Genomic DNA, 13501 nt, shown 5'->3' on the forward strand with positions numbered 1-13501 from the left:
AAAAATTTATTTTACATTTTTGATTTGTTTCCATATGTATAATAGCATCCTGCTGATTGTTTACTCGTACCTAGTCGGTACTTAGCCAAGTTAAAGTATATTTGACGAATTTTCAAACTTGATTTTCTCAGGAACGAAGCGTCATATGAAAAAATTTTATTCTATATTTCCAACTTATTTTTTCATGTAATGTCAGCCCCTGCCCGGTTGTACTACGATTACCGCCCAACCCTGTGTAGGATTAAAGCTCTAACAAAACGCAGAGAAAACCAATGGCCTCGTTTTCGCTGTCCTCAGCCTCTCTAACCCAGATCACTCGATTCTGATTTCAGAAAGGTGTGCAGAAGCTGCAGGTGTCCCAGGGAGGAGCATCAGCGGACCTCGACAGAGGCGGGCGGTCCCTCGGGACTCGGCCTCGGTCCTGGTCCGCCGATGGCCGTGGCTATGGCTTTTCAGAGCGCGGCCGCTGGCTCTTCTCACCAGGAACCTTTCAAGAGTCCCATGCAACCGGCTCCGCCAGGCCTCGCCCTTCAAGACGCCCTGATGCATCATCAGAGGCACTCGCAGAGCGACGATGACAGCGGTTGCGCGCTCGAAGAGTACACGTGGGTCCCGCCAGGCCTCAGGCCAGATCAAGTAAGAAAATAACTTATTCGACATGCTTAGAATACTGACATAATTATGGTCCCTTGATCTTATCTTTGTATTCTGACCATTAGAGCTTATTTTTAACTCAAGGTATATCTAATAATATTTATCGATTATATATTCTTGTATGTGGTTGTTGAAATGTCCATTTTTTTTTTTTTTTAAGTTAAGTTACAGAAATTAGATTAACGGTAATGTGACCATGATGTTCATGATGTGATCTGTGTTTCCACTACCTATAAAAATAATTATTGTGTAAAATCTTTTACATGCAATGTCTGAGTTACTTGCGGCCAAACATTGTCAGTACGTCCTATATGTCAAGATAAGAACAAAATATCATGCAAATATATGTCATTGAAAGCACTGTCAAATAATTATAACAAAAAAAAAAAAAAAAATGATATACAAAATTCTTCGTTTTCCAACTTCAATTAAGAATAAACAAGAACTTCAAAAAGTAATTTTTTGCCGAAATGATGAATATTTGAAATAGAATTGTAGTTAGAGTTGTAGAAGTATTATGATACCTTCTGACCATTGCTATATGTAAATAGTAATAAAGACATATATTTATATAACACATTTTTCTTACTTTGACCTATAGAATGACATTTCGCCGCAAAACATTGGGACACCCTGTATGTCGCATAATTTACATATTGCAATACTTTACATACACATACATATGTGTTCTAAGCGATTAGATTTTGTTTAGAATTTCTTCATTTGTAATTTTCACTCTCTTTAAGTTTTGTAATTTTTAATCTCTAAAAGCCTGGGTAATTTAAACATTCTTGAAAATAATTAAAATACAAATCTCAATTCCAAATAAGGAACATCATGACAAGAGAATTTTACGCTCACGAAACAAAAGAATTTTAAAAAGGTCACCCAAAGATTTGAACGTTACAAAACTCATACAGAACTTAGCTATATGGGCGCACCTTGATACTCCATGCGCCATACGTGGTGACTTTAGATTTACATAAAGGTTGACTTTCTCTCCGTAGGATTTATCGAGACAGTTACAAAGAGGATACCCGCGACGTCTAGAATTTTGAAAAACTTTAACAGTTTTACATATTACTCAAGAGTATTAAGGTTATCTGAAAGATATAACGTTTCGTTTGAAAAATGTTGAATTCGCGAGGTTAGGATATCAAGAACTTTTACAATGAAATTCTTCTCCAAATGCAAATATGCAAATACTTACTGCTATATTATTCTTCTTCCTTTCTCTTACTTACAATTAGTTATTTACACAATAAAAATGAGAAAAGATTCGGGTCAAACGTCGATCCCGTAAGCGAAATAAAACACTGCAGACCCATTCCAGTGTTTTGTCCAAGGGAGGAGTCCGTCACGTGTCCCGTGTAACTGTAAGCATTTCATTTCTGAATTATTCATGAATGATGAATATCGAGCATCGTGATCGTCGATACATAAAACGTTTAAGGCTTTCGATTCATCTCGTAAAACTTGCTATCCCTTCCATTAAAAATTTACTTGTATAATTCAAACTTTTATTTTTATTCTCCTCACAATCGATATAGGATATTTCGTAATCATGTTCTATTCGTTTATCTTTCTTTTTATTGTGGATAACACTGCGAATTCTTGAAGCAATCGTTCTCATGCATCGAACTTATTTATGCACGTGCATCTTTATCAGATTCGCCGTCACAGAAATTAAAGAGATATTCGATATTCCATATCGAATAAATCGAAGCATATCAAGTTCTGTTTGATCAAAAAGCGTTTCCAGGAGGCGCCGATCGATTGACACTTCTCGATCACGTTATCGATATGAAAGCTGACTCGATTGATCAATCGCACAGGTGTATTAATCAATTGAATTCTAGTTTTTTTTCATAAAGAAAGATCATTATTAATTTAAATTATGTCACGTTAGTTAAACACATAAAATTCATACAACAATTACAAGAAACAAATATTATAGGACATAATGCTTCATTTTTCATAAAAAAGGACATACCTCTTATTAACCTTTCAAAATGATGTTCTTCCATTTCTTTACAACTTACAATATTCTCCTCATTTTCTAATAAATATACGAAAAAGCCGAGCACTTAAACTGACTGCATCAATAAACAACTGAAAGAAACTAAATTAATCACTAAATCTACCAAAAGAAATTCTCCATCCAGCTTTCCAATTCACCTTATTCCTTTTGCACAAGACTCTATATATCCTAACCTCTTCGTTTCTTAACCTCTTCACCAACCGAACCATATATGTACATATTAAGATATTATAACATCAACAAACAATCAAGAAAAGCTAAATTAGTCACTAAATCTACTGAAAGAAGTTTTCCATTCAAAGATTTTTCATTCCCAGTTCATTATGTCTCCTTTGCTCTAGACACTATATTCTAACCTGTTTGCTTCTTTAAACCAATCAAACCATTTATCAAGATACACGCAAAATCCCGATATCTCACAACACGTCTGCCGCAATCGCTCTTAATTACCATCCCCTCGCGCCATGTGTCGCAGGTACACCTGTACTTCAGCGCGCTACCGGAAGACAAGGTCCCGTACGCGGGCAGCGCCGGCGAGCGGGAGCGGGTTAGGCAGCTGCTACAGCAGCTCCCACCGCACGACAACGAAGCGCGGTACTGCAGCGGCCTGAGCGAGGAGGAGAAGCGGGAGCTTAGGACATTCGCCACGCAACGGAAACGCGAGGCGCTTGGACGGGGACACGCGAACCAGCTGGATAGGCCCCACGGCGCCGGATGCCGCGAATGTACCAGGCCGATCGCGGCCGGCGAGATGGCGGTGGCTGCGAGCCGCGCCGGTCCGTCCGCCCTCTGGCATCCGGCCTGCTTCGTCTGCTGCGTGTGCAGGCAGCTGCTCGTCGACCTGATATACTTCTGGAGGGACGGCAGGTTATACTGCGGCCGGCATCACGCGGAAACGCTGAAACCGAGGTGCTGCGCCTGCGACGAGATCATACTTGCCGACGAATGCACCGAGGCGGAGGGGAGGGCGTGGCATATGAGGCACTTCGCGTGCCTCGAGTGCGATCGCCAGGTAAAGGTCGAACGAGTAGGAAGATAGTTTAATATATGGTGGGTGAATGTTGGTTTTAATGGTTGACCCCTTTTTGAATGGTACGGGAAGACGTAGGTAGAAGGAAATTGATTAACATTTTCCTTTCACTGAAAGATTTAAAATAGCTAAGAGAGTTTTAATGATACAAGGTCATGTTTAGGAGTAGGTTTACTGAAATTCCTTTCTTTTTGTAGTTTTATGTTGGGTTTAGATACTTAATGATAGATTTGTTTATATTGCAAGTTAGGTTCGGACGAGTTAAGATCTAATCAGGTCTTCAGTTCTAACCAGCTTAGCACAACTCATAATGTGATATCTATTAATATACGCAGTTAGATATATATAGATTTATGCTGAAGGATGTTCGAGATCATTGTTTTATTTGGAATATAATACAGGTAGGAATTTTTTATAATTGGTGATGAGTATTTATTAGTGGATTATTTATGCGAATAGTTACCCGCATTAAAATAATAGGATAAGAGTATGGAAATAGATTGAGATCTATTGAACGTTTCTTGCTATTTAATGTCAGTTTTATGATTTTGTTTCGATTCAGAAGCTTCAAGTACAGAGTCATTGATGTTACTGACTCTTCATGAATACTAAGCGAAAGTCATGAATTATGTATCATATATATATGTATAAAAACGGACATCTGCATTTCAACGTCACTGTTGAAACACCGGTCACTTCATGTACAAACTACAGGGTGATCAACTTCATTTCTACTTTTCTGTATCGTTTTTCAATTAGCATTTCTTATTTTTATTTGATTTTTTATTAAAACCACGACTTTGGCTCACACCAAAAAGGAATACCTAAAAATAGCTTCTTATTGAAAATAAATCGAAAAGGTTAGCATTGAACGCTAACGTAATCAAAAAAGACAGACTTGGATTCACAATTTATCATCGTTCCTTTGATCTGCATCCGACGCGGATCAACTTCTCTCACTTATCGTGACGATTAATCGAGATTCCCTGTCGACCAATACACACGCGCCTACTTAATTCCTCACCGTCAGATCAAATCGCACTTAATACCCGTACATAATGTAACCTTATCATCGAGAATGTATTAATCGTAAAGAAACTAGTATTTTACTGAATACATCAACAATGCAAATACAATGGCTACAGAAAGTATTCGCACATTGTTGTATTTATTATAGGAGTTACATACTAATTAATTAGGTATCTTTAATAAAATACAATAAAAATTGGGGACTATGAAAATGAAGTATAGAATCTGGGTCTTGTTGTATAATAATTTGGTAAATTGACAAGTTAGAAATTCCATGTTAAATTTTTTTATTAATTAATTAATTTTATTAATTATTTTTTGTTAAATAAGGAGAAAATTAATTTTAAATTTGTAAAAATTGTTTATGGAAGTTTATTGCCAAACTATTGTGTTAAAATATTTATTACCATAATATTATATATTATAATTTATTAGTTTAACTATGCAAGAAGGTACCGATAAAAAACGCTTTATTAAAAATAAGAGAGTATGCAAATACTTTTCATAGTCATTTATTATTAGTGTACATTTATTAAAGGCATTGGAAAAGAAATACAGATGGTATACCCTAGAGTAATTCGACAAAAAAAGTCTAATAGCAGTATTCGTAGTTATATCGGGCGATACAGAGGGCAGCAGGTTTGTTTGTTGGTGCTTTTTGTGGCGTGACAATTATTTACGCCAGACGAGCACGTCCGTCGAGAGTCATTTAGTCCGGAGCGTTGGGACGATTTAGTTGTCAGCCTCAGACCTGTCCCCTTTATATTCCCGCGACGACTGTCCACGGCATGCAACGCGATAATTCATTGAATCTAGGTGTCGATAAATGTCACGAACAGTCGGCTATATGCTGCACAAAGCTTCTTATCGGCCGAACCAGCTCGATAATAAACGATGGAATCTGGATTACGATCGGGAGCCGTATGCGGGCGTTTCTGATCTCTGGGGATCTTCCGATAATCCGAGACAAAGTGCACGTTTGTAACGATGCATTGGCCCATGGAGTGGATTAATGGGACGAACAGAATCTGCGTGATGATAAAAGTGACCTTTGCAGGCGATTGATGAATGGGATGATGCATGACATTGAATGCTCCTGATTCAGAAAATCGATTTATTCTACTATTGATGAGTCCTTAGGTCTGTTTGTTGACATTTTATTGATTTGTACGAATGGTTAAAGTTATGACGGTAATAGATTTGATTTTTTGTTTTATTGAAACTTTAGGTTATATTGGATGAATGTAAGATATGATTGAATAGACATACATAGAAATACAGATATACATAGACATTATAGACTGAACTGAATTCCGTTGATTATTAATCAAGGTGATTGTAAAGAAGATTGCCATTATTCATCTATTTTTTTGCTACTAAAAATCATTCTAAAAATCATATAAATTCTATCATATGATGTGTGTTCAAATTAAGTCACAAATCAAACTTTCCTCACACAATGATTTTTATAAAATTTTGATTTTAGCTTGGTGGTCAGAGGTACGTGATGAGAGAAGGTAGACCTTACTGTCTCCGATGTTTCGATGCTTCGTTCGCCGAGTACTGTGACAGCTGTGGTGAACCGATCAGCGTGGATCAAGGACAAATGTCACATGAGGGTCAGCACTGGCACGCGACTGAAGCTTGCTTCTGTTGCGCAACTTGCCGTACGTCCCTTCTCGGACGGCCGTTTCTTCCGCGAAGAGGTGCTATTTATTGCAGCATAGCTTGTAGCAAGGGGGAACCCCCGACAACACCGAGCGATTCTTCTGCTGGACCACCACCACCACCTTCCTTCCTTAGGTAGTCATTGTTCTGACTCTCATGTAGTTAAGAAAGGAAAGAAGAATTTCTAAGAAGGAAGTGTAATTATAAAAGCTTACATACATTGATTTTAATTTAGTCGCTATACTTATTTGTTGGTTAAAGGTCAATAATTCTGAATATGTATTTATATATGATTTATGTTTTAATAACGTAGAACTCAACTTTAGTATATATGTTATTAAGTTTATATTACTTACGGTATTCTGGTAACATAAAACAATCAAGTAAAACTTGAGGATTCAAGAATTTTTCTTTCTATTAAAATTATCACTTTGAATAATAATTAAAGAACATTATTAAACTTGATAAATAGAGTAATATTTCCTACATTGGCAATTTTTCATTTCATTCGAACATTTTCTCTTTAGGAACAACATTCTAACAAGATAAAATTTAATCGCTTAAATTCACATTGAGGTTGACCTGATTTTCAGAACTGGTCGGAGACCACCGCCACCAAGCGAAGGTTCCTCAAGCCCACCACCACCTCCGCCGCCTCCACCACCGCCTGGATCCAGACACACCCTCTGTTCACCTCGTAACTCACCTCGAATGAATAGGAAACATCATCAAATGTCTGCTTCCCTAGCGACAACACCTACGCAAAGCACTTTGAGTCCTGAATTCCCTACTGAAGGATTCCCTTCAAGCGGTTCCAAACCGAGTGGCCTTGACCGAGTGTTACTCGAGCGAAATCTTGAGAGACTCCTTCAGGAACGTAGTTCACATCCAGAGGAAAATCGCAACGAATTGGGAAGGTAAATTATTTTCTCAATAACCTAATTTCTCTATGAATCAACATGCAATTCTGATATTACTATTAACTTTAAAACACAAATATTTCTATATGCGTATTATTTACCATATTTTAAGCAATTGTACAACTAAATAATGAAATTCCAATTTATTGTGTTCAATTGGTTTCTGATTTATCTAAATGTTTCTAAAAAGTTGCGAAGAAAACAGACACTTAGATATGCATGATGGGTTGCCAATCGGTAGGCGGTGCTCTGCCTTATGTTCCATTAAACCATCTATCATTGCATCCATTCTTTTCCTAACGAATCCAGCTGTCTCGTCAAATTACGCATCCTGCATAAAATTACCCATCATATGCATATTATTGTAAAGTACAAATTTCTCCACGAAAGTAATTATCTAATCATGCAATCTTCAGTTGTAATTGCGTTGTAATTGCAACATGACTGATGAGACAATCTAAGCAACCATGTCAGTCCAATTAGCTATTATAAATCTTCCGTTCGTAGGTTAATGCAGGCAAGAGACCGCGAGCCGTTGAGATGCATTCAAAATTGTGCTCCTTCCCATGCTTCAAGCATGCCGGAGCTGCCTCCACCTCCCCGGCCTCCGTCCGGAGCGTCGGCGTCGGCGTCAACATCGTCCGGAGTCGTCGCAACCGCGATTCCCGGGGTCGTGCTGGAATCGGCGACGTCGCCGACGACCCTCGTCGTCAGCCAAACGGACCCTCCGACGCCGACGTCGCGGCGCGTGCGGTTCCAAGGCGACTTGGACGTGAACGACCATGCTGCAGGGTCGTCGCGCGTCACCCTATCGCCCAACAACGATAGGAATTCATCCTCATCACCCTCTCCTCCCCCAGCGTCGCTGCCGAGAACGAATGTGTCTCGATCGAGAAGCTTGCAGCCAGAGGAAGTCGCTAGCACGTCCGCCTGGGGTGCGTAAACTTTCCCGCTTTGCATAAGATAACACGGTTCTTTCTGAGAATCGCTCATCCTCCTGAGAAAAGGGATCTGCAAAGCTATAAAAGTATGGGTGTGGTGTTGAATCTTTCAGGGTTGGATTTGAGTCTAGTGAGCACTGAAATTTTAAAACAAATTTATATATGATTTTTACTAGATCTCTTAATATTTTGAGGTTGATGTCTATTGTACTGTAGTGAATATACTCATTATTTCTGCTATATTTGCTATTTATAGAGAATAAGAAGTATAAATTCTTTGTTGTGTTTACGCTCTCTGTTATATTTTTTATGTCTAATATATTTGATATGTTTGCTGCATAGAATGTACTGAATACTTCCACTATGTATATTGCCTTTATAGTATCAATTATTATACCAACTATTTTTGCCTTGTAAAGAATATGTGCTATATTTATTGTATTAAAAATGTATTTACAATAACTATTACCCTTTACTTACCTGACTAATATATTTTCTATAACTCCAAAACATTTCAGGTGTCGCTGGGAGTTCAAAATCAAGGATAGAGGGCGACGAAGACGACGTGGAGTCTTGCTGTTCTACCTGCAGCTCCTCAAGCAGTTCCGATGAAGCTGCTGCCTACGCCTTGCCACCGAGAAGAGCATACGGCGGTGTCAGGATATCTTACGTGCCCAACGACGCAGTAGCATGCGCGAGGAAGCGTACACCGACGTCTTCAATGCCGAATCAAGCACAAAGGGATGCAGACAAGTGCATTGTGTCCTGATGACCCCCTGAAGAGTTTCAAATCATCTTTACGTCGATATCAATGTATTGTTCATTGAGGGAAACACTTTTACTTCACTGCCAGATGATGTGAAGAAGAAATTCGTGCGAGTCTCGAACCGATGAACAACGCGAAAAATATGGACTAACGCGATAAAATACAAGAGTTCCTAAAACCGACGTAAGATTCGCCATGTTTCCAGCACTCGAGACTCAGACAAACGATTTAATATACTCGTGTACATAATGAACGTACTTCCGAAATGATCGCTCGTGAAGACCGAACAATCGCGACGATCGCGCTTCTCCTTCTATTTTTAATACCCCGGTGTATTTGATAGTAATAACGATGATGATAACGTTATATTTTATTACCATTGCCATTCCCGCTGCGTAAACGACAGTTCACACGGGCGCTGTGTTCTTGTTCGAGATTCGATCGTCTTGTCTTGACCAACTTTTTTTAGATAATAGTTCAAAAGAAAAAAGTTGGTCAACTCTACAAAGTAAATAGTATTTAACCGTGATGCGACTGCATGGCGTTACGCTGTAAGTACAAATGAAGAGCGTTCGGGCCGAGATGTAGACAATCTGAAAAGTATTTGGAAAATAAATTGAGACGAAGACTAATTAAGCAATTATGTTGTTGTACGATTTGATTTTACCCGATATTTCCTTCATTTTTTTACATTTCTTTATGCTAAGTCTATTTGTCATTTTCTGTCATTTTGGTCCTTCTATTAACATTGAATAATAAATAAATAAGAACAGAGTATAAATAGTAAGGTTATAAATAATAAATAAAATTAAAAATAATGTTCTCAACTTTCTAATTAAAATTTATAAATTCAGTTCAAAATGTATATGTTTAAGCATTAGATCACGGCAAATACTCGTCTTTAAAAATATACACTACTAAACAGAGAAAACAGGGAGAATATATGTTACAACCAAATACATCTTTCTCTACCACTTAAACAATAACCAGCCGAATTAATTCAACCATCTTTAACGCATGAAAACTCGCTTTCTACTGCTCCAATCTAAAGGTAAGATCGATCATAAGCGAAGCAATATTCGGAAAAATCGTAAAAGTCTCGTTCGAGGATCGTTGGCATCGAAGCAAAATGTGGGATAACCTACAATCGAAGCAGCCGATAGAAATCAGTATCATGAACCATTTTACCAACGGCAAAATCTAAAGCTGTATCATTATTCAAGCAACAATGACAAATTTTGTGTTGATATTATATTGATGTCTGTTGAAAAAGTTAATGGTTGTTGTCCAGTATTTCTCCATGTTTCTCACGTTCCTACTCCTAAGAACAGAAATGGCTTTGAAACCAAAATAAAAAATGTGTTCCTCTAATTATGTCGCATCAATGTAAAGAAAATTTTTCTATAAGTTGGTACTTTGATACTTACTTCTTAGATACTGTTTGGAACATGGAACAACAAGTAACAATGTCAATGCATGTTTCTTCATGTTTCTGTCTCTAAAAACAAATGTCGTTTTAAAACTAAAACAGAACCCAAATATTTCCCTAATTAGGATGATTGTCAGCATAGACAAAATGCTTGCACAACTATTAACTTGTGGTATATTGTTGTATATATATGTTACATATATTTGTATATGTTACAAATTTGTATATGTAACAAATAGTTACTCGTTATTGTTTCATTGAGCATGAAGTTTAAGTAGACAAAACTGCACTGTGCTTGTCATCCGATTAGAAGGGGAAAAATGAAAACGCACGGTTGAGCAGTGAAAAGAGCGAAAGTGGTTTCTCTCGGCTGCACCAAACGTCTGTTGTTATGCCACTATCTCGTCTACTTGTTACACTCATAAAACGTTTCTCTCTCTATCTTTCTTTCTTTAGCTTTCTCTTATTTCACGCGAGAGAGATCTCTGGTTTATGAGGAATCGTCGGAAGAATGAGCCACGCCAATTTATCATCTACTAACGTGCACGTTTCCGATCAAGGATCCTCATGTTGCGAAAGATTATTAGCATATGGCGTACATCTATTATCCATGTCCCGCATATCGACGTAATCGAAGGTTTCAAACAGGTGCGTGCCCAAATGGAACTATACGATTATGTCATGGTAATCCCGAGGAACAACAAGTACACGGAATTATGAAACTGCTTGGGAGATTTCGTGACCTGCTGGGGATCTATAGAGAATTGTATGATAAATTGTAAGTGTTTTAGCTCGGTTTTGTAACGCTGACTTAATTTGCTATAGTGTTGAAACAGGTGTAATTTTATGTTATTTGATATTTGGGTATTAGCAAATAGTGGAAAAGATCTTCAATTTAATTTAAAGAGTGATAAAAGAGTTTTAATATTCAGATAGGTTAAGGTGGTATTTTTGGATTATTTTTTTATTTTTGACAGTTTGTTTTTTTTGACAAAGACTGAAATGCAGGTCCATAACAATTTTAAAAAGTATTTTTTCTTCCGTTTTATGTGATTCTACTATCCATGCTTTAAAACACCTGAAGCAGCTTGAAGTGAAATCCTCGTTGTAAATCGCGTGTTTGGAACAGTTTTACTGGACAATTACGCAAATTGACGCACGGACGTTTCTCGAGAAGCATTTTTCTTGCATTCACTATACACTTCGCTGGTTGCTAATATTGGTAAAAAATATAAATATGTATAATTAATTATTTACAATAAAAAACATTTCAAAACAAATGACAAACATTTCAATTAAATTTATAAACAATAAGACTCCTAACAAACTATCAAAAATATTAATCGAATTTTAATTTTCCTTTATAACTTTTAAACAATATAAAACAAAATAGTAAAAAATAATGTTTAGTTATTTCACATAAAAATGATTAAAAAATTGCAATTAATTGAATTCGCATAGAGAGACAAATTAGAATTAATCTACATTCTCATTAAACTACATATTTCCACAAACACAAACTCTATTTTTAAGATTAGAGTTATATAGTGTATAAACTAGGCCGAGATTGCGCAACTATAACACATAAGTGACTCGCAACAACTGTATGTGCTTGAAGGAGAACGCATTCTCGCGTAGATGCTCCTTTTTACGGAATCCTCCTCGGACGCGTAACACGGGCCATAATGCCATGTTATGGAACTTTGCCATTGTATTGTTTCCGTGGATCTATTTGCGATACACGAGTGTTTCTTTCAGCACATTCACCTATGACCCCAGTCATCGAGTTTGGTATAAAAGCTAACCTTAAATCTTTACACCAGTCCTATTTTCAGTAGTATATAAAATTTGTTCGAATTTTCAATAATTTTGAGTTTTCAAGTTGATTTGTTTCATTACAGATAACATTCTTTAGTAGTCATAATAAAAAAATGTCTATGTTTTAAAATAATAGGCATAAAATAATTTTGTCCATTCATGAACAAAAGCTATTAATTATTATTCACATGTTTCTAATGGCCTATTCATTTTTTAAAATAAAAATAACATTGTTCAATAATAAAAAGATAAGAATGTAATAGGCACATACGAACATAATAATTTTTTCTATTCATAGATAGAAATTATGATATTATTGTTATTTTTCAAACATATATTTATTATTAATTAAGATTCTTTACTATCTTTTGATAAATTCCACTAAATCCAAAACTCTCTACTTATGTTTTATTTATACCCTCCACCTAGGTAAACCTAAACGACCACCTGTATATACAAGATATCCATTTTGCTTATCTCCTAACCTAAACCCACCAAAAAAGGCGCATCGCGTACATGCGAGGCGTGCAAGGTGTTCGTGCGCCGTGGAATGTAGTAAAGAATGGCCATGGAAGGAATGGCAGACCCACTGGCCATAATATCGAACTATGCACACGCAACTGCTTGCCATTCCATATACACTTAGCGCCTTCGTCGATGTTTTAATGACGACACTGTCATGGAAACGTATTCTGCAGGCAGAATCATGGAGCTCTTCTGCCCTTTCTTCATGGTAGACCGCGGAGGCATTCCTTACAGCCCCCCCGTAACATGTTATCACGCCAACTTATGTAACGTTAAAAATTTGACTATGTTTGATAGTAAAAAATTCTTAACTTCGAATATGTTGAACTCATTGAAATAAGTTGAAACCAATTTACTATTAACAGATTAATAACTTCTCTATTTTGCAAAAGAAAAAAAAAAGGATGAAAGCTTTAATATTCTTTGCACGGTTTAAATTGTCACTTTGTTACTACTACATTGTTACACTGTGCAGTATTATACTTAATACTGCTTTAACACTGTTTGGTGCGTTTCCTGACCCCTTGAAGGTAACTATGTATGTATATAGAATGTTGGTGAGACGACGGGAATTTTTTCACCCGGCTCTCACCCGGAAACCTCAACAGCGTTAAACGTAGCAGTATTAAATATTGGATTGACAGATAAGTCTTAAACCTTTCAGAGGTCACAGTTTTGCT

At 36.9% G+C, this 13501-nt stretch overlaps 1 protein-coding gene and 3 long non-coding RNA genes across 8 annotated transcripts in view; 2 read left to right on the top strand and 2 right to left on the bottom strand.

Annotated features, from left to right (window-relative positions):
* Nucleotides 1-9692, top strand: part of LOC139998275 (uncharacterized) — a 116327-nt gene extending 106635 nt beyond the window's left edge. For all 5 annotated transcript variants that reach the window (XM_072022712.1, XM_072022711.1, XM_072022709.1 and 2 more), the window contains 6 exons: nt 333-636; nt 3171-3707; nt 6241-6557; nt 7016-7339; nt 7850-8277; nt 8802-9692. In XM_072022712.1, coding sequence (XP_071878813.1) covers nt 333-636; nt 3171-3707; nt 6241-6557; nt 7016-7339; nt 7850-8277; nt 8802-9052 — 2161 coding nt within the window. In that variant the 3' untranslated portion in view covers nt 9053-9692. The remainder of the gene's footprint in view (nt 1-332; nt 637-3170; nt 3708-6240; nt 6558-7015; nt 7340-7849; nt 8278-8801) is intronic.
* Nucleotides 630-3174, bottom strand: LOC139998293 (uncharacterized). The gene is made up of 3 exons (XR_011803238.1): nt 2833-3174; nt 2648-2794; nt 630-2509 (listed from the first exon to the last, which is right to left on the bottom strand). It is a non-coding gene; the product is annotated as an uncharacterized lncRNA (long non-coding RNA).
* LOC139998297 (uncharacterized) lies at nt 8764-10682 on the bottom strand. Its single transcript, XR_011803242.1, has 2 exons — nt 10477-10682; nt 8764-9788 (listed from the first exon to the last, which is right to left on the bottom strand). It is a non-coding gene; the product is annotated as an uncharacterized lncRNA (long non-coding RNA).
* Nucleotides 10683-12049: 1367 nt separating this feature from the next.
* Nucleotides 12050-13139, top strand: LOC139998295 (uncharacterized). The gene is made up of 2 exons (XR_011803240.1): nt 12050-12269; nt 12726-13139. It is a non-coding gene; the product is annotated as an uncharacterized lncRNA (long non-coding RNA).
* Nucleotides 13140-13501: the final 362 nt, after the last annotated feature.

Source organism: Bombus fervidus, chromosome 2 (assembly GCF_041682495.2).
Source record: "Bombus fervidus isolate BK054 chromosome 2, iyBomFerv1, whole genome shotgun sequence".
NCBI classification, from domain to species: Eukaryota; Metazoa; Arthropoda; class Insecta; order Hymenoptera; family Apidae; genus Bombus; species Bombus fervidus.